Source organism: Pan paniscus, chromosome 4 (genome assembly GCF_029289425.2).
Source record: "Pan paniscus chromosome 4, NHGRI_mPanPan1-v2.0_pri, whole genome shotgun sequence".
Lineage (NCBI taxonomy): Eukaryota > Metazoa > Chordata > Mammalia > Primates > Hominidae > Pan > Pan paniscus.
The window spans coordinates 149,500,522-149,526,214 of record NC_073253.2 but is presented as its reverse complement, the minus strand read 5'-3'; the positions used below and the strand labels follow the sequence as shown (position 1 = coordinate 149,526,214).

The 25,693-nt window shown below is 42.3% G+C and overlaps 1 protein-coding gene and 1 long non-coding RNA gene across 6 annotated transcripts in view; one reads left to right on the top strand and one right to left on the bottom strand.

The window, feature by feature from the left end:
- The window catches only part of GALNT10 (polypeptide N-acetylgalactosaminyltransferase 10), a 231,330-nt gene that overhangs the window by 102,006 nt on the left and 103,631 nt on the right, over positions 1-25,693 (bottom strand). For all 3 annotated transcript variants that reach the window (XM_034960842.3, XM_063604274.1, XM_063604275.1), the window contains exons 2-3: positions 24,349-24,451; positions 21,191-21,329 (exon numbers count right to left, since the gene is read on the bottom strand). In XM_034960842.3, the coding sequence (XP_034816733.1) occupies positions 21,191-21,329; positions 24,349-24,451 (242 nt within the window). The remainder of the gene's footprint in view (positions 1-21,190; positions 21,330-24,348; positions 24,452-25,693) is intronic.
- The window catches only part of LOC129393035 (uncharacterized), a 156,192-nt gene that overhangs the window by 83,436 nt on the left and 47,063 nt on the right, over positions 1-25,693 (top strand). For all 3 annotated transcript variants that reach the window (XR_010112137.1, XR_008625460.2, XR_010112136.1), the window contains one exon: positions 24,919-25,057. This is a non-coding gene — a long non-coding RNA (uncharacterized LOC129393035). The remainder of the gene's footprint in view (positions 1-24,918; positions 25,058-25,693) is intronic.

The following is a 25,693-nucleotide window of genomic DNA, read 5'->3' as shown; positions in this document are numbered from 1 at the left end:
GTGCATTTGTTTTTACAACATGGCATAAAGCACACAGACTCTTCTGTGTCCTCCCTCTGTTTCCCTCACCCTAGATGGCATCCAGGTCTTTGTGGGCTTCCACATGCAGCGTGGCCTCCTGAGGTGCTTGGAAGAGTCTCTCTGGGGTCAGGACCAGGCAGAGTGATGGCCCAGCTGAGGGTCAAAGCAATGGCACTCTGAAACTTCCAGCACACAACCTCAATGTTGAGGCCCTCTTGAATCAATACTTCTGACCCCCAAAGGTACTGTGAAAGAAGAGACTTCTGTGGAGTTTAGAATTTTGCAACCGAGAGTTGGTGGAAACATTTTCTCTGTTGCAAAAGCACTTTCACTATCCTTTGGTTTATGGTCTGATTAGGTTTCAACCCTGAATGCGCAAAGCTTAGTGAGAGGTGTACAGCACAGGGACAAAGACACACAATTGGGGATGTTGATTGACACACATTGAAATAGTGAAAAGAGCAGAAACAGTGAATGTCCACCAATAGGGGAAGATTAAATAAAAGATGAAAAATTCAAACTATGGAATGCTGATAAGCAGTTACAAAATAAGGCAGAAAGTGACAATGACAATAATAGAAAACATCTGTTGAGGATTTCCAATATGCCAGACAGTGCTGTAGGCACTTAATATGCATTAAGTCATTTAACTGTCAAAATAATCTTACAATGTAGGGAATATAATTCTCATTACAAAGAGGAAGAAACAAGATAGAGAGAAGAAACTTGCCTATGGTCAAATAGCTGGCAAGGAATGAAGCCCAGATTTAAACCCATCTGTCTTTTATATATATATATTAGTATTTTATAGGGATAATTTATCAATCCTATTAATTGTATCAGCAAAAAAGAATGACTAGCTAAAAAGCAAATATTGAGGAAACTAAGTAGGTGTTTGAAATCGTGGCTTCTAGCCTTTGCTCTGCCATGCAACAATCCAAGTCAACAATCCATGCAACTGAGGTCCCAGCTGGACCTCAGTTTCCTTTTATGTCAATGAGGGAATGGGCAAGTCTGCATTTCTTCTCTTTCTCTTGGTAGCAGCAACCTGATTTTCCTTGGGGAATCTCCTACACCTCACCTGTATAGGGCTGGGGTGGAGCTGACTCCTTCCTTGCCTTGAGGGTGGCCAAAGGAGCCTGGCTTAGCCAGTCATAGCATGTCACCTCTCCAGCCCCGTTATAAGTAGGTCTAGGACGGGCACCTGCAAATCAGAGAAAGTCTTTGCTGAGACAACTGGGAAAGATGCAAGTTCTTTTCTGTTGAGATTGAACATGGGAGGATATATATCTGGTCTGCCTGGGGCAACCATGTGGACTGTTCCTTGCCTCAGAATGAAGTTAACAGAGTGGAAAACAGAGCCAAGAGTTGGAGAGAGAGATTCCTACTGGCATCAGTCGGGGACCTGGATCGAGCTATGACTGAAGCCAAGGTCTATTCTTGGCCTTTTCAGTTATATAAACCAATACATTTTCTTTACTTAAGTCAGTTTGAGTTAGGTTTTTTGTCATTTACAACTAGAAGAATCTTTGCTGATTTAACTTGATAATCCCCAGGTATATTCCGTCAAATGAATCTGTTTTGGACCCAGCGATGGCTTCTGAAAGACAAAGAAGCACAACTGTTGCCCAGACTTTACCTCTGATCTGAAGTGGGCAGGTTCTGTCTGCTATAGGAGAACTTTGCTTGTTCACTGACCAGGAGAAAGTGACTTGGGCAGAGGGCTATGATGGGATTGGGAGGAAAGGGAGATAACTCAGCTTGCTTGTGACCAAACAGCTCCTAATTTAACATTCCCTAAAGGATTCTGAGCTCTTGGGACACAGAGACATATAAAATATACTAAGATGTACCATCAGGGCTTAATGCTGGAGCACTAGAAAACAAAAGTCAAAATACAAGAGAAGTATTTCAAAAATCTTCTCTCTGAGTAAACTTTGAATTAGAACAATCCAATCATTTAAAAGGGAACTATAACAAACATTCAATTCCCTGGCATGGGACACCATCCACAGATCAAACTGAAATGTAAGTCAATTTAACAAACCCAATATTGTATGTGCCTAACGGAGCAAGAATGCTCTGGACCTGGGTTCAAATCCTGACTCTGCTCCTTTGCAACTGTGAGACCCCGGCAAGTTCCTATCCCATGATGAGCCTCAGTTTCCTTATCTATGGAATAGGGATGGTAACCCCATGAGAATGTCATGAGAACCAAGTGAGACAGTACATTTAAAACAGCCATGTGGAGGGATAAGTAGCTGGCTGTTCTTGGAGATAGGTAAATGTGGAGGACAACTCACAGCAAAGATTTCACAGCTCCTGATTTCAGTTCTCTCAGAATCAGGGCTGGCCATCCCAGGAAGGGCATGGGGCTTCAGTAAGGCTTCACTGAAGAGTTCTGCTCTAGTAGACAAGAATCCCACTTTTGGTACCTCAGGCTTTGGCCAGCTCATGACTCAAAACATTCTCATTTGCTCACTGCCTTGCATCATTCATGTATTCAAGAAACGTAATACTGAGCACTTACAATGTGACAGACACTATGCTAAGACCTGGAATTAAAATGGCAGGAAACAAGCTGTCGTTCCTGTCCCGTGGGATACACAGTCTAATCAGGGTTGTGGGGGACAAGCAAATAACATAAACAGTAATAAATTATGATAATTTTTTTCTGCCTTCCTGTGTATGGCTGTGAAGTGACAGCAAAATGAAAACAGCCTAGAAAGGCACAGACTGAAGTGTTATTAGTGGCACAGCCTCATGCCCAGGCCTGTGCCTTGCCATCAACAAGCAGGCCATGAATAGTTGCTGAGTTGAACTGGAGTTGGAAGGTGCCTCGTCCAACCCTTCTGTTTTCCAAGTAAGGTAGTGAGGCTTAGAGGAGCTGCTTGGTGATCCCAGACAACGTGGCCAGCTGGGAGGTGGACCTGGCTCCTCAGTTTAGTCCCAACACAAAGAGAAAATCTTTTGGAGACCCTGGATGTAAATAACAAATCTAAATCAGACACAGTTTAAAGGAGCCAGTGTCTGCTGTTATGTTCCAAGTGGTGCCTGCTGGCTTGGCAAGTCCATGGGGGGCTGACCACACAGCCTAGAGAAGTGGGATCTTCAAGAAGAGTCAATGAACTTCAGCAACTAAAAACTCCCACTAATAAAAATGTGGATGCCCTAAATATGCTTGATGATGTCCATTCAATGTTCATTCTCTTTTCTCAGAAGTAGTTTGGTATGGACTTGGAGCCAAAAAGACCAAAGGTTATTAGCTATATAGCCTTGGGCAAGTTATCAAACACCTGCTTAGTTTCTTCCTTTATAAAATGGACTTGTAGGTTTGAGCTGAGAAGTGAATAAGAAAGGAACATGTTGGTGCTCTGTAAACAGGAGGGTCATCAGGTACCATCTTGGTCCAACAAGGAACTTATATGCTGATCAGGTCAGTCATGGGGCCTATCTTGCCCATGCCTTCCCTTCTGACAGAAATGACCAAGCCCACAGCCCTGGCTGAAGAAGGAGTCCTGGGTGGGCTCTATGATTGCCCCTTACCTGGCCACAGTTGTTTAGGGCAGAAGCAGAACTCTGACTCAGGGCCGCCAATCCATTGACTTGCCAGGGGTCAAGGGCCTTGCAAGAAATCTGTGCCCAAATGAGGCTCACCAGACCAATCAAATTCTCTTTCTTGAGGACACAACCTTGATGTATGGAAAGAATGTCACAGAGCTAATGAGGGGAGCAGACAGAGCTACACAGAGGAGAGCTAAGGCCTCTTAATGGTGGAATCCAGAAATTCCTGGTGCTGAGGAGATCATAAGAGAACCTGGAGGCCAGCCTTGGAAAAATTTCCCCTTTCAGGCACTAACAGGCCTGTCTGTGCCGTGGCTCCACCTCCTTCCCCTGGGGGGCTTGGCTGTGTGGCCTTTCTCACATTCCACCTAGACAACATTCCCATTTCCCTCTATTGCCCGTGATTCCTTGCATGGGATACTCCATTAGCTGAGGTAACCATGAAGCCAAGGAATTCTGTCCTATCTCTAAATCTGTTCCCTGGATTAAAAAACCAAGAGTAAGCATCCAAAAGTTGTACTACAGCTGAATCAATTATTTTTATTATTATTTTTGATTGTGAAAATAATTGGATTCTTTTAGAGTTAAGATTTCTAAACTTCAGAAGTACCACTAATACGGAAACCTGGACTTCCAGGTCATAGACACTGAGACTGCTAGGACACACTGTTGTTGTTCTACATGATTTGCAAGGCCCTATCAACACTGAACCAACTGGGCCATCATAACATTAAGAGCAATTACTTGTAGTTCACAGCACTTCACCATCTCTATGCTCTGCACATTGTGGCAAATTACTCTTCAGCAATTTCAGTCTTTTTTTTTTAAGGAAATTATCATTTTAAAAATTGTCAAGTGACTCTTGTTTGAAAGCTTTTAGTGCTTGGACTCCTAGATAAACAATCATCTTCTGGAAACGGGTACCACTTTAGCACTTTCTCATGGTAACCAAATCCAACATACCCCCCTTTGCCAAGCAGATGACAATTTTGGATTTTCCCTTAATGAGATGGAGCTGGTTGGGAGCTGGTTTGTATGTTGTGGGAGGCGGGGAGGCAGGTAGGCAGACGCCAGCATCTCTTTGGGTTGAGGACCAAGGCAGAAAGCCAACTACCATTCCCAGGCCACATACGGAGCTTTAACCTGAAAGGCCAATCAGAAGCAATGAATATTAAGTCTGGAAAGCCTGACTCTCATATCATTTGTGCTCCTTGGTTTAAAGATGAGGAAACTGAGGTCTAGAATGAGGAGGGACCTTCCCAGGGTCACAGAGGGAGAGAGCATATCCATATCTCAAACAGTGGCCCTTGGTCCAAGGGTAAGAATTCTAGGAAGGGCACTTCCTTGGGATGCAACTACAGGTGTGGTGAGGGAAATGGATAGGCTGAAGAGACACTCAGATCTGGGTTCAAAATCCATGTCTGTCACTTAGCAGCTGGGTCACCTTGGGAAAAAGTCATAACCTCCCTGAGACTTAGTTTCCTCTTGGGTAAAATACATCCTTCCTGTTAAGGGTGTCACAAGGAATAAAAGAGGTGCCATATGTGAATGCACCTGGTACAGCATCTGGAATGTAAATTTAGTTTCCACTTTACAGAGGCCACGGTATAGGTCATTTTCCAGCAAATGGTGTAAGTTCAAAATTCTAGGATTTTCTCCTCTCTATTCTGCAAAAAGGACAGTCCCTTAAAATATAACATTCTCAGAAAGACTATGTCCAGTCGTCTTGGAGCCACCAAGAAACTGACTAAGTGGAAGTCAGAGACAGCTCCACCAGAATAAGAGGCAGAAACTGAGTCTTAGTGGGTAGAGTGTGAAAAGTCCCTGTTCCCTTTCCCCCATCCTCCCTCGAGCTGCAGACTTAGGCCTTCTCCTGACACATACTGATTGTAAGCCTCTTTCCTCAGCTCAAGGCTCAGGCTCAGCTCTCCAGCCCTTCTCTACCCTCCTCTCGGGGATGAGACAGACATGAGCTTTCTCTTTAACACAGTCTGGCTGGAATAAAAGGACCCAAAAGATTACTTGACAACGTGTGCCAAGGCTGACATCTTTATGAAAGCCCTTTGCCATTCAGGGGATGCTTTGCTGAGAGCCAGCCAAACCCACCTGCTAGTCCCTGTTCAACAGACAGCTAAGAAACACACAGAGGTTTATTCTTATTATTCATATTGTTAATTATAAACTTCAGCAGTATCAGTTTGCCACTAGTTGTGCACCCCCTGACTAGGACCAGAGATTTCAGGTACAAGGAGTGTTTAAAGGATCTTGGTTTGTGCTTTCTTTTCCTTCCTTTTGAACTTACATTTTGGGAACTGTTTTATTTAGGTCATATCTAGTTTTAAGATGGTTATAAAAACAGTACCTTTTTTTTTTTTCAAGAGTCTCGCTCTGTCACCCAGGCTGGAGTGCAATGATGTGATTTCAACTCACTGCAACCTCTGCCTCCCAGGTTGAAGCAATTCTCCTGCCTCAGCTTCCTAAGTAGCTGGGACTATGAGGCACTCACCATCACGCCCGGCTAATTTTTGTATTTTTCGTAGAGATGTGGTTTCACCATGTTGGCCAGGCTGGTCTCGAGCTCCTGACCTCAAGTGATCCACTTGCCTCGGCCTCCCAAAGTGTTGGGATTAAAGGCATGAGCCACCGCACCCAGCCTAACAATAACATTTAAAAAAAATCTAGTGACAGTTTCTTCACACTGCTGTCCCACATGATAAAATTTTTGGCCCTCCTACAGATGTAACATGCAATATATTCCACATACTCAAGCTTTAAACCAAGGATGACAGCAGGAAGGAGGAACTCTAATGGATGAATATGGTGTGCAAGGCACAAAATAACCCTAAGGACCACACCTCACATCCCAGTGAGCTGCCAGCTGCCAGGCAAACATTCCTTAGAAGGAAATGGACTTTAATATCAAGTTTCTTGATGATTCATAAAAGAGGAGAAAAGAAGAAATAAAAATATAAAGATATATGTTTCAGGATGTTTTTTGCCACACTATTTCCAGAAGCAAGGACCTGGAAATGACCTGTATATCTGTCTACAGAGGAACTGTTGACTAAATTATATTCCTATGGAATATTACACAGTTATTAGAAATATCTTAAAACGTGACCACAATATATTCAGTGAAAAAAGTACTTGTAGAATAAAACACAATAGCACAACCACATTTTTATAAAATAAAACAAAACCCTAAACCCCATTCATATGTTTCTATATACTGTATAAGCAAAGAAAAAACTATAGAAAGCTACTAAACTGTTACAATTCACTACCTAGGCAGACTTAGGATTGGAGCGTAAAGTGGGGGAATAGAGAGGGGAGAGGGACTATTGATTTCTTCCCCTGAAAGGTGTGGAGAAGGAGGCTTCCAATCAAGAAAGAACTATGTTCTCTTCTATGTAACAGTGCTCCTAAGCTAAGCTGTTCTACTTGTCTTATCATCACACTGCCCTTGATACCATCTTAATGAAGGGAGAGAACTGATAATCACTCTTATCTTCCAGTCATTATTTTCTTTTTGCTTAAACCCTTTCAAGGCCAACACCACTTAGAAATCAAACTCATCTCTGTAACCAACTTTGCTGAATGCTATTTATCTGCTCCTGGACAAGAACATATTACCTTCTGCATGGTGAATGAGATGCATGCAGAGGAGTCGGCTGGTTGTGTTTGCTGGATTTATATAGCAAATACCACTCACTAGGCCTGGTCCAAGTACCTTCGTGGACAGAGGATTCAGATTTAAAAACGTTTCCCTCCACCGGGTACGGTGGCTCATGCCTGTAATTTCAGCACTTTGGGAGGCTAAGGTGGGCAGATCAACTCAAGGCCAGGAGTTTGAGACCAGCCTGGCCAACATGGTGAAACTCCATCTCTACTAAAAATACAAAAATTAGCCTGGTGTGGTGGCGTGTGCCTATAGTCCCAGCTACGCGAGAGGCTGAGCATGAGAATTACTTCACCCTGAATGGCAGAATTTGCGGTGAGCTGAGATTGCATCACTGCACTCCAGCGTGGGCAAGAGAGTGAGAATCTGTCTTAAAAAAAAAAAAAAAAAAAGTCTCCATTCTCTGTGAGACACGGGTTTCAGGTCTCAGGTCTCCGGTCTCAGTCTGTGTATGATGCAATAGAAAAAACACAGGCTTGGATCTAGGTCGAGCCTTCTTTGCCTTCTACTAGCAGTGTGAACTGGAACAAAGGGCTGAGGTTCTCTGAGGTTTAGTTTGTGCATCTGTAAAATGGAGCTAGTGATGATCCCCATTTGACACAATTGCAGAGAGGCTAAACCACAAAATAGTTGTAACAGTTTGTAAACCAGAAGACAATGTTGAGCATAAAAGAAATAAATCATCATTGCACAACAATTCAGAATAGGAACAAGTAAGATACAACTGGCAATGTGTTCAGCACAATGCCCGGTACATCGATAAATAAATAGGAGCACTCGACAAATGGTACATGTTGTTATTAATGGAGAACACAGCATCCATTTCTAGAAGACTCAGAAAATGCATCTGTTTGCAGAAATAATAAAAAGAAAACAGGCCACACATCCAGTCACATAAATGTAAGTGGCTTTTATCTAGCATAAATTGTAGGGAGTAGATGTCCATATAATTTTTAGTTGATAGGCAGCCATTTTGCTGTAGATTATTTATCTTCACAATTTCAACTTCAGGGCTGAATTCACTGAACTCTTTTAAAAATTAGAGAAAAGAAGTCAATGTAAGAAATGTTATTGGCTGCATTTTATTTTAAGGTATATGAGCACCTTTAAATCTCAATATTAGGTCCAATGGATCAATAACTGTTATCTTGGAAGAAACACCACTGTTCAGAAGGGAGTCATTTAATTTCAGAGGAGAAGAGCTGATTTAAGTCTCCTAAAAAACCAGTGATGCAGCCAGGCACGGTGGCTCACGCCTGTAATCCCAGCACTTTGGGAGGCTGAGGTGGGCGGATTACCTGAGGTCAGGAGTTCCAGACCAGCCTGGCCAACATGGTGAAACCCTGTCTCTGCTGCAAATACAAAAATTAGCCGGGTGTGGTGGGTGGTATGTGACTGTAATCCCAGCTACTTGGGAGGCTGAGGCAGGAGAATTGCTTGAACCCAGGAAGTGGAGGATGCAGTGAGCCGAGATCACGCCTGCACTCCAGCCTGGATGACAGAGCGAGACTCTGTCTCAAAAACAAAACAAACAAACAAACAAACAAAAAAAACAAAAAAAAAAAACAGTGATGGTCCAAAAAAAGAAAAACCTAGATTTTTTCCTTTCCCAGCTTACAAATCATTCCATCTACAGGCCCTCCCCTCCCACAACAGCCTCGCTAACAACCTACCAAAACAGGGAGGCTGCATTGCTCTTGAACTCTGAGTATCTCTGGGGCACTAATCTTATACTGAAGTACTCCATTATAAAGGTGTCAGGCGAGCTTGCTCTACCACATGAATCATGATAAAAAGGGTAAAAACTGCTAATAAGTACTAAATAGTCTTTGAAGCCTGTCTCTATTCTATGGAGGGTCTGACAAGCCACTCTGCACCATGGGGTGGGGGCGGGTGCAGACTCCCGTCATTCATTCCCAACAAAAAGGGTGGAAGGTTATGGGCACCGCTCTCGCCATAACCTGAACGCTGACCACAAACTCCATTACACTGCACGCCACAGACTACATCCGGTCTTGGGTCATTTTTAGGCTTACTATCTCTATGCCTCAGGCATTTCCTGATATTCTAGGAAGGTGAGTTAATTAAAACCACAATAAAAACACAGCAACTCAGAAAAAAATCTTGTCACTATTTCCATTTTTCACAACACAAATGAGATCATTTATTCAACTGCCTACTTGACACTGACATTTTGATGTGAAACAGTGTCGCAAACTTGTCTGCAATCAAAATCGTGATTTTCCCCAAAATTGCTCTTCCCAAAGTCATCTCCATTTCTGCAGATGGCAACTCCATCTCCCCAGCTGCTCTGGCCAAAAACCTTGGCATTATCCTTGGCTCCTCTCTTATTCTCATATCCACATTCTTGTAAGTAAATCCTGGCATCTCCATCTCCACCTTCCAAGTATGTCCAGAATTCAGCCATGGCTACTCCACTACTCCTACTGTGGACTGACTCACTCTCACGCTCCCCTGCCTTGCTGTTAACATACTCCTAACTAGTCTCCCTGCTTCCACCCTTGGCTGCCTACAGTCTATTCTTAAAATAGCAACCAAAGTGATCCTTTTAACATGAAAATCAGATCATGTCACTCTCTGTTCAAAACCTTCCAGTGGCATCCCGTCTTAGTCATTTTGGGAAAAGCTCCAGCCCCGCTACAACCCGACCACCACCCAGACACCTCTCCAGCCTAACTTCTCATCATTCGCATCATCAGGCTCCAGCCACACTGGCCTCCACAAGCCAGGCACAGTGGTCTCAGGCCCTTTGCATTTGCTGTTTCCTCTGCCTGCAGTGCTCTTCCCCCGGTCAACTTTCCTGCTAGGCCTCTCACCACTTCATAGCTCTGTTCATATGCCATCTTATCTGAAAGCACTTCCCTGACCCCTGAAATAAAATCTACCCCATTCTTATTATTTTTTCTACCCTTTATCCTGTTAATCTTTTTTCCCCACATCACTTATTGCTATCTAAAAAACCAATCCATTTATTTGTTTGTTTATATTATGACTCTCCCACCCCTACCCCCAGTGGAATGTAAGCTCTAGGAGGGAAGGAGATTTTGACTATTTGCTCATTGCTGATTCCCTAGGACCTAGGCCATACAGTAAGCACACAAAATAGACACTCAATAGATATTTGCTGAATGAATAAATGGCTTTCAGAGACAGTTTTAAGTGACTAATACACTTGAAATCTCTTCAAGACCGGGACTATCTCTTGATCATTTTTGCATAATAAGCCTGAGTAAGGGCTGGCTGCATTTCAGATGAGCTGCAGACTGGAGGTGGAAGGGTAGAAAGGAGCCCATAACAAACACACAGTTACCGTAGATAAAGTTCCTGATTTAATTAGCTCTGGATATGTCAGTTGGGTGGGCATGCAAAGCAGGAGCCCAAGAGCACAGGCAGCAGCTCTGCCAACAGCTTCTCCTAGTTCTCAGGGTCTCCGACAGGGATGCACAGCTGGTGATGCCACGTGGGGCAGGAAAGCTCAATTCTTGTTACATCCCTGCCCTTTCTTGCCCCAGGCTTACATCACCATTCGAGAAGACTTCCTTTCTGCTATGGGAATATTTATGAACATCAAGTTTTCCACTCCTCAAGCCAAACTCAGCATCACCAAGGCCACATTATTATGGGGGCAAGTGGGTGGTGCCTGAATAGGACCTTAGCCACCAGCTCTGCTAGGCCCAGGATGCTATTCCCTCACAGTCCACTCCCTCCTTCTGATTCCCCACCATTTTATCAGGGTGTTTTGAATGCTGCAATGGTTGGCAAACCATGGTAACAAATCCCTTTCCAACTGCATTCTACCCCACAATTATCTTTTAAAAGATTTAAACAATAAGAAAAATAGCATATATTTACCCACGTGGCTGCTATTTGCAGTGATCTTTATTCTTTGTGAATAAAGATACCAGATAGAAATAATAAAAAAAAGATACCAGATAGAAATAGAGATCTTTATTCACAAAGAATAAAGATCTCTATTTCTATCTGGTATCTTTTTTTTTTTGGAAGATATTTTCACTGGGTATAGAATTCTAGGTTGACAGGTTTTTCTTTTCATACTTTATTGTTATTATTTTTCACTAAACATACAACCCTGCTCAGGGTGTACCTGTGTGACTTTGGCACACCTCTTTATCCTTTGATCTTCTAGTTGCTGACCTGAAGAAAAGTGAATAATGACGATGATACCACCTGCCCAACCCATTCATGAGGGATACTGGTCTGTAATATTCTTTTTTTGTAATATCTTTGTCTGATTTTGGTATCAGGATAATGCTGGTTTTACAATGAGTTGGAAAGTACCCCGTCCTCTTTAATTTTGGGGAAAAATTTGTATAGAATTCTTTCTTTTTTTTTTTTTTTTCTTGAGATGGAGTCTCACTCTGTCGCCCAGGCTGGAGTGCAGTGGTGCGATCTCGACTCACTGCAAGCTCCACCTCCTGGGTTCACGCCATTCTCCTGCCTCAGCCTCTTGAGTAGCTGGGACTACAGGTGCCTGCCACCACGCCTGGCTAATTTTTTGTGTTTTTAGTAGAGACGGGGTTTCACCATGTTAGCCAGGATGGTCTCGATCTCCTGACCTCGTGATCTGCCCGCCTTGGCCTCCCAAAGTGGGATTACAAAGCTGGGATTACAGGCGTGAACCACCACACCCGGCCAGAATTATTTCTTAAATTGTTGAAATAATTCATCAGTGAACCCATCTGGGCCTAAAGTTTTCTTTATGGGAAGGTACTTAACTACACTGTCAATCTCTTCAATAGATATAGGACTATTCAGGTTGATCGTTTCTCCTTAAGTGAGTTTTGGCAGTTTGTGTCTTTCAAAGAATCTGTCATTTCAGCTAAGCTGTTAGATGTTTTGGCACAAAGTTGTTCAGAATATTCCTTTATTATTCTTATAGAATCTATAGTTATGTCATCTCTCTCATTCCTGATAATGGTAATTTTTGTCTTCTTTTTCTCTTTTTCTAGCTGGTTAGATGTTAATCAATTTAATTGACCATTTCAAAGTGGTAAATGTTTCATATCCACTTGAAAATAATGTGTATTCTGCTCTTATTGGTGGAGTGTTCTATAAATATCAATTAGGTTATATTGGTTGACAGCGCAGTGAGAGTCTACTATATCCTTGCTGATTTTCTGTCTATCTGTATTACCAGTTATTGAGAGAGAGGTGTTGAAATCTCATAATTTCATAATTGTGGCTTTTTAAATTTCTCCTTATAGTTTTTTTTTGTTGTTGTTGTTGTTTTTTGACCAGCTTTTGGTTTCCTTGATTTTCTGTTTCATTGATCTCTGCTTTGCCCTTTTTCACATCCTTTCTTCTGTTTACTGTGATTAATTTGCTCTTCTTTTTCTAGTTTCTGAAAGTGGAAGTTGATGTCATCAATTTTAGACCATTCTTTTTTTCTAACATAGGCATTAATGCTACAAATTTCCCCTTATGTAGTAGTTTAGTGACATTCCACAAATTCTGATATATTGTGTTTTCATTATCATTCAGTTAATAATACTTTCTAATTTTGTTTTTGATTTCTTTTTTGACCCATCTGTTATTTATATGTAAGTAATATACTTTCTAATCTTTTGGAAAGTTTAAAAGGATTATTTTGTTATTGATTTCTAAGTTTAATTTCATTGTGGTTAGAGTGATACTTTGTATCACTTGAATCCTTTTAAATTTATGAGGACTTGTTTTCTGGCCCAAAATATAATCTATCTTGGTAAATGTTTCATATCCACTTGAAAAGAATGTGTATTCTGCTCTTATTGGTTGGAGTGTTCTATAAATGTCAATTAGGTCATACTGGTTGACAGTGCTGTGAGAGTCTACTATATCCTTGCTGATTTTCTGTCTATCTGTATTACCAATTATTGAGAGAGAGGTGTTGAAATCTCATAATCTCATAATTGTGGCTTTTTTTATTTCTCCTTATAGTTTGTTGTTGTTGTTGTTTTTTGAGATGGAGTCTCGCTCTGTCGCCCAGGCTGGAGTACAGTGGCGCAATCTCGGCTCACTGCAGCTTCTGCCTCCCAGGTTCCAGTGATTCTCCTGCCTCACCTTCCTGAGTAGTTGGGATTACAGGCACGTGCCACCATGCCTGGCTAATTTTTGTATTTTTAGTAGAGACAGGGTTTCACCATGTTGGTCAGGCTGGTCTGGAACTCCTGACCTCAGGTGATCCACCCTCCTTGGCCTCCCAAAGTGCTAAGATTACAGGTGAGAGCCACTGTGCCCGGCCCATCCTTATAGTTCTATCAGTTTTTGCTTCATGTATTTTGAAGCTCACTGATTAAGTACATAAACATTTAGGATTGCTATGTCTTCCTTATGAATTACTTCTTTATTATGAAATAACTTTCTTTATTCCTGGTAATATTCTTTGCTCTGAAATCTATTTTGACTGATATTAATATTGCCTCTGCAGCTTTCTTTTGACTGGTGTTAGCATGGTATATCTTTTCTGTCTTTTACATTTAACTTATTTGTATCTCTACATTTAAAGTGTGTTTCTTGCAGGGAGCATGTATTTGAATCTTGTTTTCTTATCCAATCTGACAATCTCCACCTTTTAACCAGAATAATTAGAGCATTTACATTTAATGTGATTATTGATATGGTCAGGTTAAAGTTCATCATTTTGGTAGTTTCTATTTCTTCTTCTTCTTTTTTTTTTTTACAGATGAGGTCTTGCTCTGTCACTAAGGCTGGAGTGCAGTAGCACGATCATAGCTTACTGCAGCCTCAAACTTCCGGGCTCAAGTGATTCTCCCACCTTAGCCTCCCAAGTAGCTGGGACTACAAACATATGCCACTATGCCTGGCTAATTTTTTTTTTTTTTAATTTTAGAAATGGGGTCTTGCTCAGGTTGATCTTAAACTCCTAGGCTCAAGCGATCCTCCTGCCTCAGCCTGCTGAGTAGCTAGGATCACAGGTGCAAGCCACTGCACCCAGTTCTATTTCTCCTTTGTGGTTTTGATTCCCTTCCTTGCTTTTTCTGCCATATTTTGGATTACTTTTTATGATTTCATTTTATCTCCTCTGTTGGCTTATTAGCTATAAATTCTGTTTTGTTATTTTAATGCTTGCTTTAGGGTTTATAGTATGTTTTTAACTCATCAGTCTACCTTCAGATGATATTGTATACTTCATACGTACTATGAGAACCTTACGATACCAGATTACCATTTCTCCCCTTCAATCTTTATGTTGGCACACATTTTATTTTACACATGTTTTAAATCCAGTAATGTTATTATTCTTGGTTACACAGTCAATTATCTTTTAAAAGATTTAAACAATAAGACAAATAGCATATATTTACCCACAAAGCTACTATTTCTAGTGATCTTCATATTTTGTAAATAAAGATCTCTATTTGTAGCTAGTATCTTTTTTTAAAAAAGATATTTTCACTGGGTACAGAATTCTAAGTTGACAGAGTTTTCTCTTTCCATACCTTATTTTTTTCTTACTAACCATAGTTTACTGACATTTCCATACTTTAAAGATGTTGCTACACCATATTCTTCTTTGTACTGTTTACAACAAGAATTCTCCTCTTATCATTGTTCCTCTCTATATAACATGCTTTATTTCTCTGGCTGCTTTGACATTTTTTTCTTCATCACTGGTTTTTAGTAATTTGATTATAACATGCCTTGATGTCATTTTCTTTGTATTTCTTGAGCTTGTGTTTCACTGAGTTTCTTGGATGTGGTATTACAGTTGTTATCCAATTTGGAAGACTTTCAGCCATTACTTCCTTACACACACCCTAATTACATGAATATTAGAATTTTTAAACTTGACCCACAGGTAATTGAACCTCTTTTCAATTTTTAAAATCTTTTTCTGTGTTTTACTTTGAGTAGTTTCTTTTGCTACATCTTCAAGTTCATTAATCTTTTTTTTCCAGCAATATCTATGCCATTAATCCCATTCAGTATATTTCTCATTTTAGACATTGTTGATTTCATTTCTAGAATTTCGATTTGGATCTTCTTGTATCTTCCGTATCTCTACCTAACTTTTTAAACATATGAAATACAGTTACAATTAACTCTGCTAATTCTAATATCTGTGTCTACCCTGGGTTGGTTGATTGAGTGATTATACTTGTCACTGTGGGTCATGTTTCTCTACTTTTTTGCATACCTGATAATCTTTGATTGGGTTTCACATTGCTTAGTAGTGAATATTTATGTATTGATGTAAGTATTATCAAGCTTTGTTCTGGGTGCATTATATATTTGGAAACAGTTTGATCCTTTTGGGTAATAATTTATGATATTTTTAGACTGGTCCAGAGCACTGTTTAGTCTAGGGCTGATTAGATGCCACTAAGGCAAAACTCTTCTAAGTACTCTACCTGATTCCCCATGAGTTATGAATTAGGAGGTTTTCCAGCCTGGGTGGTGGGAAGAGGAACTATTTTTGGCCCTGAGTGAGCACTATGCACTGTTCCCTATAGCCCTTTAGGGTGATTCCTTTCCCAGCCTCAGATAGCTTCCTCACGGCATGTGCTGATCAATAATCCACTGAGTGTTTGAGAGGACTCTGTAGATCTCTGTAGGTCTCTCTTTGCACAGCTCTCATGTCTCCAGTACTGTGTCCTCTGAACTCTAGCCTTCTTGATCTCCTTGGACTCTCAGCTCCACTTCCTCAACTCAGTAAGTCTTCTGGGCTCTATCTGGGCTTGCCCTCCCTGTACCATGGCATGGAAATTCTCCAAAGGCAATAAGCTGGGGCAACTATAGGGCTCACCTCATTTGTTTCAATTTCTTAGAAATTATTGTTCTTCACTGCCTGATGTCCAGTGTCTTAAAAACCAGTGTTTCATGTATTTTGCCTGGCCTTTTTTTGGGGGGGTGGGGTGTTGTTTAGGCAGAAGGGAAAACTTATCTTACTTCATCTTGGCCCAAATGTGATTTTATACCTATGTGTATGTTCCAATTGGGGCACTATTATATTATTACTACAATAAATGTGGTTGACTTAAACTTCCTGTGTTGGCAAGTTGTCATTTTTTAATACATGTTTGTCAAAGGTAATAGGTGATAACTCCCTTCCTTCTTGCTTCTGTTACACTTTGTAGCCTGTTAGGGATGTAAAGGTACTCAATATAATACTGGACTATTATAGTAATATGAGCTTATAAGTTCTTTTGAGGACATTTAGTATATGTCATAAATTAACTGTGTTAATTTAACAAAAAGGACAAAGCAAAAAGGAACATGGAAGTAGGGATCTGGTAGACTTGGGCCTTTTGTTGCAACATAGGTTCATTCATTGTGAAGCTAAAACTATGGAATGGAGAAAGCAGGTCAGAATATCTTTGGATATCCTGGATATCTATGGATAATCTTTGCATAGGAGAAACTGACCACCTAACATGGGGTTTGCACAGGAAACTGCAGATCCCAGGCACTTTAGCAGTTGGGTCTCTGTTGTGCCATCAGCCCTGTGCTCTGGAGGGGCCTCCACGCTCAGTTGCCAAGCAGCCCAGCAGGGCTCCCAGGGAGTAGGGAAAGTGGGCCAGCCCACCAGCCAGCCACTGTTCACGCTCACTTGGCAGGAGGTACAGAGGGCAGGCCCACTCAGAGCCAGCTGGCTGACTCCCATTTGCAGGTCCAGTGAGTCTGGGCCAAACTGCCTCGCTTCCGTTCTCTGGCTACGCAGTCCCCAGTGCAGCTTCTGGTGGAAGCAAAGGCAGCTGGCACAAACAAACAGCCCCTCAATCTTGTTCTTGACATGCTGTTGCCAAAATTCAGTTTGAAGGAACAAAAGGCAAACATAAACCTCAGCTCCTGCTGGAGAAGTTGTTTAAGCTAAAAGAAACTGAACGGAGTGAGCGGCTCAACTGCTCTAATTTACTCACACATTTCTGCTGTCAAACTGCAGGAAAGATTCCCCTCTGGAAAAAAAGGAAATCTCTTCGAGACATCTGTCAACTCATTTCTGAAAAGTCAGCTTCCACACACTTGGTGACTCCAAAAAAGGGGGGTGTCAGGAGTGCTGGCAGTAGTGACATCTTTTGCAGTTAGTAACTTGGATGCTGGCTGGCTGGCTGGGTGGGTGGGCTGGTGACAGAGGTACCTAAGGCCTCCTTAGCTGCACTCCCACCCACCTGGAACAGGAGTTCCACAGCTTATTGATGCCAGAGGTCCATCTGCCAGGCTGGGGGAGCCTGTGGACACTTCTCAGAGCAATGCTCATAAAACATAAAATGTACCAGATTTTAAAGAAAACCAATTAGACTGAAATATAGTTATCAAAATTTATTCAAAGCCAAATGTGATGAGGTTTTGCCTGTAATCTCAGCTCCTCAGGAGGCTGAGGCAAGAGGATCACTTGAGCCTAGGAGTTTGAGACCAGCCTAGGCAACATAGCAAGACCCTGTCTCAAAAAAAAAAAAAAAAAAAAAAACAAGAAGCAACAAGATCTAGTGGTAAAAGAAATGATAAATTATTGAGGTGATGGATTTCCCAATTACCTTGACTTGATCATTACATATTGTATGCCCATATCAAAACATCACATGTATCTCATAAATATATACAATCATTATATAGCCATGATAATTAAAATTAAAAAGTAAATATCTAGAAAAAAAGATCAGTGGTAGTTCTAAAAACTACCTCCATTTCAAAGTAGTGATGAGTGTCCATGGGATTCAAGAGGTCTGTAAGTGATGTGAAAGCAAATGCTTTCCTTGGGGGACATCACAGGGCTTTGTTGCCTACATACACAACTGAAGGGAACACGAAATTTCAGATAAAGGTTAATTTTTAAAAAAAATTCAGCGTTTTTCTCATCCAACTTCACAGACTCCCCTGAATTCTATTGAGGGACACATCTGTGGATCCCAGGACTCTTCGATGAAAAAGAGGTTTCTTTTTCTGGACTGTCAGGAAAGAGCACTACAATGGGAGACAAAGGGGCTAGGTCCTCATCCTGGCTCCACTTCCTAAGTCCTAAGCCAGAGAACATGTGCTGTTTTGCCTGGAGGCCTCTGGCCAGGCCACTCTCTCTACCCACAATGCTCTTGCTCATCCCCATCCCCTGGCTAGCCCTAGTTGTTCCTTTCAGAGGCTGTAGATAGCACCCCTCCAGAAGGCCTTCCTAGCTCTTAAACTGCAGACACAGGGTCAGGGGTATCCTCTGTGGTCACAAAGCACCCTGTGCCCAACCCTATTATTGATCTTCTCAACTATGGTGTAATGCCCAGCTCATGTCATCCATCCCCACCCCTTGCCGAAGAGTGGGAGTTCCTTTGAGGCAACACTAATGATTCATTTATCCTTGTGATCCTAGTGTCAAGCACAGGGCTTGGCACATAGAAGACCTACATATTTACTATGATAGATGAAAGAATGGAAGAAAGCTGTGACCACACCCAGCCTGTCTCTCTCTCTCACTGCAGAAATATTCTTCATTGCACACCAGTGATTCTCAACCCTCATTATACGTGAGAATTGCTTTTGGAGATCTTAGAAAATACTGAGATCCAGGTAACAACCTCAGAGATTCAGATTTCAGTGGTCTGGGGTGGGGTCCTGGCCTTTGTAGTTTAAAAAACCATCCACGTGCAGCCAGGGTTGAGAACCCACAGTACCACAAGAACCGCAGCTGCGGTGAGAGAACAAAGAATGAACTCCCCAGGTGAACTTCTTTCCTAGATTCAGAAAGATGAAATTAGTGCAGAATTTGGCACTCTGCAAGGAGCTAAACACATACATTGAGTTTTTGACCCTCAGAGTCAGGTTACAGTTCCAAATCCAGTAACATCTGTCATAGCTGAACTACAAACAGTCTAGACTTACATGAAAAAATCTAGGGCTTGGCCAGGCACGGTGGCTCACATCTGCAATCCCGACACTTTGGGAGGCTGAGGCAGAAAGATCACTTGAGTCCAGGAGTTCAAAACCAGCCTAGGCAACATAGCGAGATCCTGTCTCTACCAAAAATACAAAACATTTGCCAGCAGTGGTGGCACACACTTGTGGTCCCAGCTACACGGGAGGCTGAGGTGGGAGGATTGCTTGAGCTCAGGAGGCAGAGGTTGCAGTGAGCTGAGATCGTGCCACTGCACTCCAGCCTGGGTGATACAGCGAGACCCTGTCTCGAAAAAAAAAAAAAAAAAAAAAAATCTGGGATTTGACAGTGAAAAACATGAAACAAATGGCAAAGCCCGTGGGAAAGCACAGTGAGGCCCCTGCTCTGTTCCCTCGCTGTAAGGCATCTTTGGGAAAAGGGCCCAATCCTAGGTGACAGCACATCTTTTACATCTACAAAGTAGAGATGATCATGGTAATGCCAACCTCAAAGTATTGTTGTAGGAACTAAAGGAGGTTATGGGAATACAGGCATTTTGTAAGCTGCCAAACATGTTACCAAGATGAAGTCTTTAGCACTGCATTCTACTGATTGAGATCTTATAAGTGGAAAGACTTTTATGGTTCAGTGATTAAAACCACAGATTCTAGAGCCAGACTCCCTGGGTTCAAATTCTGGCTCCATCTCTTTTCAGCTATGTCATCCTATGCAAATTACTTAATCTTTTTGTGCCTCAATTCCTCATCTATGAAATGGTTATAATAACCTCACAGGGATTTTAGAAGATTTGACTGAGTTAATATACTTAAAATACCTGAAACAGTGGTTCTCAAATGCAAGCATGCATCAGAATCTCCTGGAGGCCTTGTTAAAACACTGATTGCTGGACCCTTCCCCATAGCTTTGATTTGGTAAATCTGGGCTGGGGCCCAAGAATCTGCAGGTCTACCAAATTCCTAGGTGATGCTGATATTGCTGGTCTGGGAACCACACTTTGAGAACCACTGGCTTAGAAAAATGCCTGGCATACAGTAAGCAACTAATAAATGTTAGCTTTTATTATCTTTTCCTGGGCTCTATTTTGTTAGTCCCTGAGCAAAACTTACATTCCAGTGCTACTCAGTACTGCCTTCATGTAGAAGCAATTCTGAAATCTACTTTCAGTGATTCTCAAAGTGTGGTCCCAAGATAAGCAGCGCCAGCATCCCCAGGGAGCCTATTTGAAATGCAAGTTCTTGGGCCCCCATCCAGACCTACTGAATCAACAGCTTTGAGGCCTCAATATCCTGTGTCTAACAACCCTCCAAGTGATTCTAACGCACCTCAAATTTAAGAACGGCTCTACCAGAAAATCACCATCATCACCACAATGACCCTTACTGAAAATGTACAGGGAGGCAGGATAGCTTAAGGTCCAGAGTATAGTTTTTGATTGAACTGGAGTCCAAGGCCTGTCTTATTCTGTTAATCAACTTATAGCCTTAAGTGAGTTATGACCCTCCTTTAAGCCCCAGTTTTCTCACTGTAAAATCAGCATCATTACAGGACCTACCTCACAGCAACCTGAGACGATACAAATAAAGCGTTTGGCACATAGTACCGGTTCAAAGAATGTTAGCTGCCATTGTTGTCATCTTTATAATCATTCTGATATGTCTGCTCTCAATGTGATTAGAGATGGTTTATAACAAAGATACAAATATATAGAAAGATTTTTTTTTAAAAAGAAATAAAAACCTCACACAGAAAGTGAAGAGAATGAAAGTTAAAAACTGCATGACAACTTGTCGTCTACACTGGGGTCTGAACTTCCCTTCAGCCCAGAGCAAAAGGGGAAATGCAGAGGCTACATAGTTCCACCTCCTGAAAAGAAGAAGGAGGCTGGCTCATCTGGAGAGACAGTATTGTCTCCTACTCCTCAACACCATGAACCTTTGCACAAATGCCTGTGTAAGAGGAGGGTGTCTCCATCAGCAGGGCTCCATGTACCTGCTTCCTTAATTAATTCTCAACAACAGCCAGGGAAACATCCTTAGATCTCAGAATTTGAGAGATGTTACACTCACTTTGGGTGCCGGATATCTGGGAGAGAGCGATTCAAGGAGATTTTATCACTGACATAGATGTTAAATCCATTTTCTCGGTATGCCTGATCCACTCTCTCAGCATCGGTCATGGGGTAAGGTCTTCCTTGTTCTCCATTTCCTAGAAGCAAAGAGCAAATTCGATGTTGCTAATGATGTATGGGGTGCTGTATATGGAGTGGGGAAAAAGGATGAAAAATATGATTAAACCTCCAAGATAAAACTTGATTTGGATATAGAGTAGAGCATAGCTCAGTTTTTGCAGGGGGAAGTACAAAGAGTAGGAGGGGAGCAAGCATTTATTCAGACACTTTGCACATCTTGTTCTCATGTAATCACAGCAGCTCTGCGGGGTGGACATGAGACCTCTCATTCCACAGAATGATAATCTGAGACTGAGAAAGGTTATCAAATCAGGAGTATGGATTCCAAAACCCATGCTCCCCTCACTCCGTCAGGAACTCCAAAGACCCCTGCCCTCGCAGACCAGTCACTGGACAGCTAGGTCCACCATCTGTGAGCTGATCAATCTTGGGCCAAGTCCCACCAGCTCTCAGAGCTAAAGCTTCCTCCTCTGATACCCACAGCACACTTGGAAGAGTCAAATGAGAGTTGCCTATTTGAAAGCTTTTTGTAAACTATAATACACCTCATAAACACAAGGAAAGATGATTACTGTAGGTAAGGCAAACTTTATAAGTAAATCAAAATTGCCATAAATGATAAAAGATGCTTTGATTTTATTTTTGTTTTTAGGGCAGCAAACAAATTAAGATCTGCCCACTCTAAACCAGGAGTGCCTGAAAAGTGTGGCTTTGAGTCATGGATTTGGGTGGGTTAAAGTGCTAGCTTTCCTTTCTCAGCACAACCCATCTGGAGAAGGAGTGTGATATTCCAGGAAATTTTTCTCTAGGTTCCCAGGGTGCATATGGTAAGTGGGAATGTCCACATTGACCCCTGCAATAGTAGTTTAAGAATCTGTCATTGGTGAGGATCTTGAAGAAATGGCAATAAAATCAACGGGTTAAAAATCATCTTGCCTTCTGGAGCTTGTGGACTGAGCAACATCTATTTACTCTGCAAAGTAAACATTGACAAAGTCAGATTTCCAGGAAGGTGCAAGCTGAGATGTGGAGCCCAAGGGCTCTGACTACTCCAATCCAGTCAGACAAGAAACAGGACTCTGTCATCTACAGCTTGTAATGCTTCATAAGACATCATGGATTAGATCCCAGGACAGATAACATGAGGGACCCAAACACAGTAAGCAGGAGACCAGAAGTGTTTGCTCAGGGAGGGAAGCTTCAGAAGGGCAGTACAGGAGACCACTGCAGAGTTCAGGCCCTGGAGCCAGATGGAATGGAGTTCCAAGGCCAGCCCTACCGTCCCCAGCTATGTCATCTTGGACATGCCTTCAGCCTTTCTGAGTCTGAAGATTTTGCCCTTTGTATTAATTAGAATGAGAAGGTTCAATGTGAATGATGTGATGATTAAGGAGGTAACGCAGGCAAGATGCCTGGCACATAGTTAGCGTTCGACAGATGCAGGTTATTATTATTCTTAATGTCTCCACTGCTCGTTACTCTTGTCTTGCTGGTTATCCCAGTGTTAATAATTCTAGTATGTCTGGCAAATCAGCTCTTCCCAAATGTTTTTTTTCTTAATTTAAGCAGCACCAGCTGGGCATGGTGGGTCATACCTGTAATCCCAGCACTTTGGAAGGCCGAGGTGGGCAGATCACTTGAGGCCAGGAGTTTGAGACCAGCCTGGCCAACATAGCAAAACCCCAACTCCACTAAAAATACAAAAATTAGCCTGGCGTGGTGGCACAGGTCTGTAATCCCAGCTACCTGGGAGGCTGAGGCAGGAGAATCATTTGAACCTGGGAGGTAGAGGTTGCAGTAAGCAAAGATTGCACCACTGAATTCCAGCTTGGGTGACAGAGTGAGACTCCATCTCAAAAAAAAAAAAAAAAAAAAAAAGAGCAGCACCCATTCCCCTTCCTCATTTTCTGGCATCTCTAGATTTCTCTTATCATCAGTTAAGTTATTGCACCAGCTCTATTCAGAGCCTTGTGGTAAGCTGGTTTTGTCATAATGTAACTTTAAAAAATCAATAGTGGTGGGAGGCTTTAACGGAGATAAAAATGAATAAAATATTAATACCAATCCCTTAGATTTCTACAGTGCTTTCTAGTATTGCAAAGCTACTACATACTCATTGCTTTATTTGGCACCCTCACAATAACATCCTGAGGTTGTCAAAGCAGGAAGCATGAGGCATGAGTCCCATGGACAGATGGAAAAACTGAGGCTCTGGGAGTATGGACTTTATCTACTGATTAGATGGCTGTAAGTGGCATCAGAGCTGCTCTCCTGACTCCTTAGACCAGGCTCCCTAGAGTTGATTCTCCATATAATTTCTGTACCACCTTACCCCAACCCTTCCCAACTCACCAGTGTAAACGGAACTGCTCCCAAGACTAATTAGCCAAAGAAAACTTTAGCTGAAGCCCTCTACGTTGACTCAGTCTCATGGCTGCAGTGTTAGGTAGGAATCAACTCTGCCCTCCCTCCAGACCTGGGTTCAAATTCCAAGTTTGCCTCTTTCTTTCTGTGCAACAGTGGGCAGATTACCACCCCTCTTAGCGCCACAGGCCCCTTCTTATTAAATGGGCCATAAAGGTCGATCTGAGGTTTCACAGAGGAAATTTCCAAGTACAGAGCATCGATCTTCCTCACCATAGGTGTTCAATAAATGCTGGCTCTTATTATTACTGCTCCTTGTTTTAGTTGTAATCTCATAAGGGAGAGACATTTCTATCCTATAAAAATAAAATACAAAATATCCTTTATGAGGGAGACATTTCCTATCACCCAATAAAGGTGGCAGGCAAATTCTTGCAGGCAGCAGATCTGGTGATGGGAGTGGAGAAAGGGGTCAGCTAACCGGTGAAGAGGGGCATCTGGGAATCAGGGGAAGGGATGGTGGCTGACAGGGAGGGAGCCAACAGGAGGTCCAGACACCCCTGCTAAACACACACATGAACACACACACACACACACACACACACACACACACAAGCATATGTGCATATGCCCTTCACAGAGCCCACCCATGGCCAATCCTGTCCTCCGTACCTACGCGCTGAGCGTCCCTCTGGATGGCCTCCTTGTCATGCCAGTCCTTCAGCTTCTGCCCATCTCCCAAGAAAAACGTTTTCTTTTGTCGACTGTGTGAGCCCTTAAAAAAAGACAAAAACTATGAAAAATAGAAAAGGGCAAATCAGTAACACAGGCCCAGGAGTTACACTGACTAAAGGAGCTTTGTATTGACCAAATGCCTGTCATCCTGGGTTCCTTTATCCACTCCCTCAGCATACCTTTGTTGGTGCCTTGCCATGTACCAGCTAGGTTTGCAAAGGTCAGTAAGATGTCATGAATGCAGCGTCTACCTTTCAGGAACTCACAAATCGGTGGTGGAGAAAAAAGATGAACACACTCTTTTCACCCAAGGGAGAAAGTGCGCAGTGTGCTGCCACCCAACAGAAATATAACGTGAGCCACATGTGTAACCTGAAATTTTCTAGTATCCACATTTAAAAAAGTAGGTGAAGTTGTTTTTATAATGTACTCTACCTAAACTATTACCACTTCAACATGCAATCAATGTAATACACTGATTAAGGTATTTTACATTCTTTTTTTTAGGGGGATGGGGAGTGGGAGACAAGGTCTCACTCTGTTGGCCAGGCTAGAGTGCAGTGGCACCACGACGGCTCACTGCAGCCTCGAACTCCAGGGCTCAAACGATTCTCCATCCTCAACCTCTGAGTAGCTGGGACTACAGGTACGTGCTACCATACCAGGAAATTATTTTTTGTAGTGATGGGGGTCACCCTATGTTACCCAGGTTGGTCTTGAACTCCTGGGCTCAAGCTGTACTCCCACCTCAGCCTCCCAAAATGCTGGGATTACAGGCATGAGCCACCATGTCCGACCTACATTCTTTTTTTTGTACTGCCTTTGAAATCCAGTGTGTATTTTACACTTGTGTTCATCCCGATTCAGACCCATTTCAAGTGCTCAACAGTTGTATGTGGCTTGGATAGGGCAGGGGCTCAGAGAATGCACTACATGAGTTCAGTTCCACTGGGGAGAAATGGAGAATGTTTCATGGACCTGAGTGCATTTGGGCTGGGCCTCAGACAGGTCGACAGGAGAGGCAGGCAAGACAAACATCCCGGGCACTGACTTGTGATGTTTGGGTAAAGAACGGCAAAGCTGTGTGTGGCCCAAGGAGAAGGAGTGCCACAAGCAAGAGCAGACGGCAGGTCTTGGACATCTGTATGGTCTTGAGGGCCCAGACCCAAAGAGAGTAAACATGTGGCAAATGGGCATGCACTGTATGAACAAGCAATTGAATGGCTGAAAGGAAAAAAAAAAAATATATATATATATATATATCAGCCCCAAGAGAGCAGCC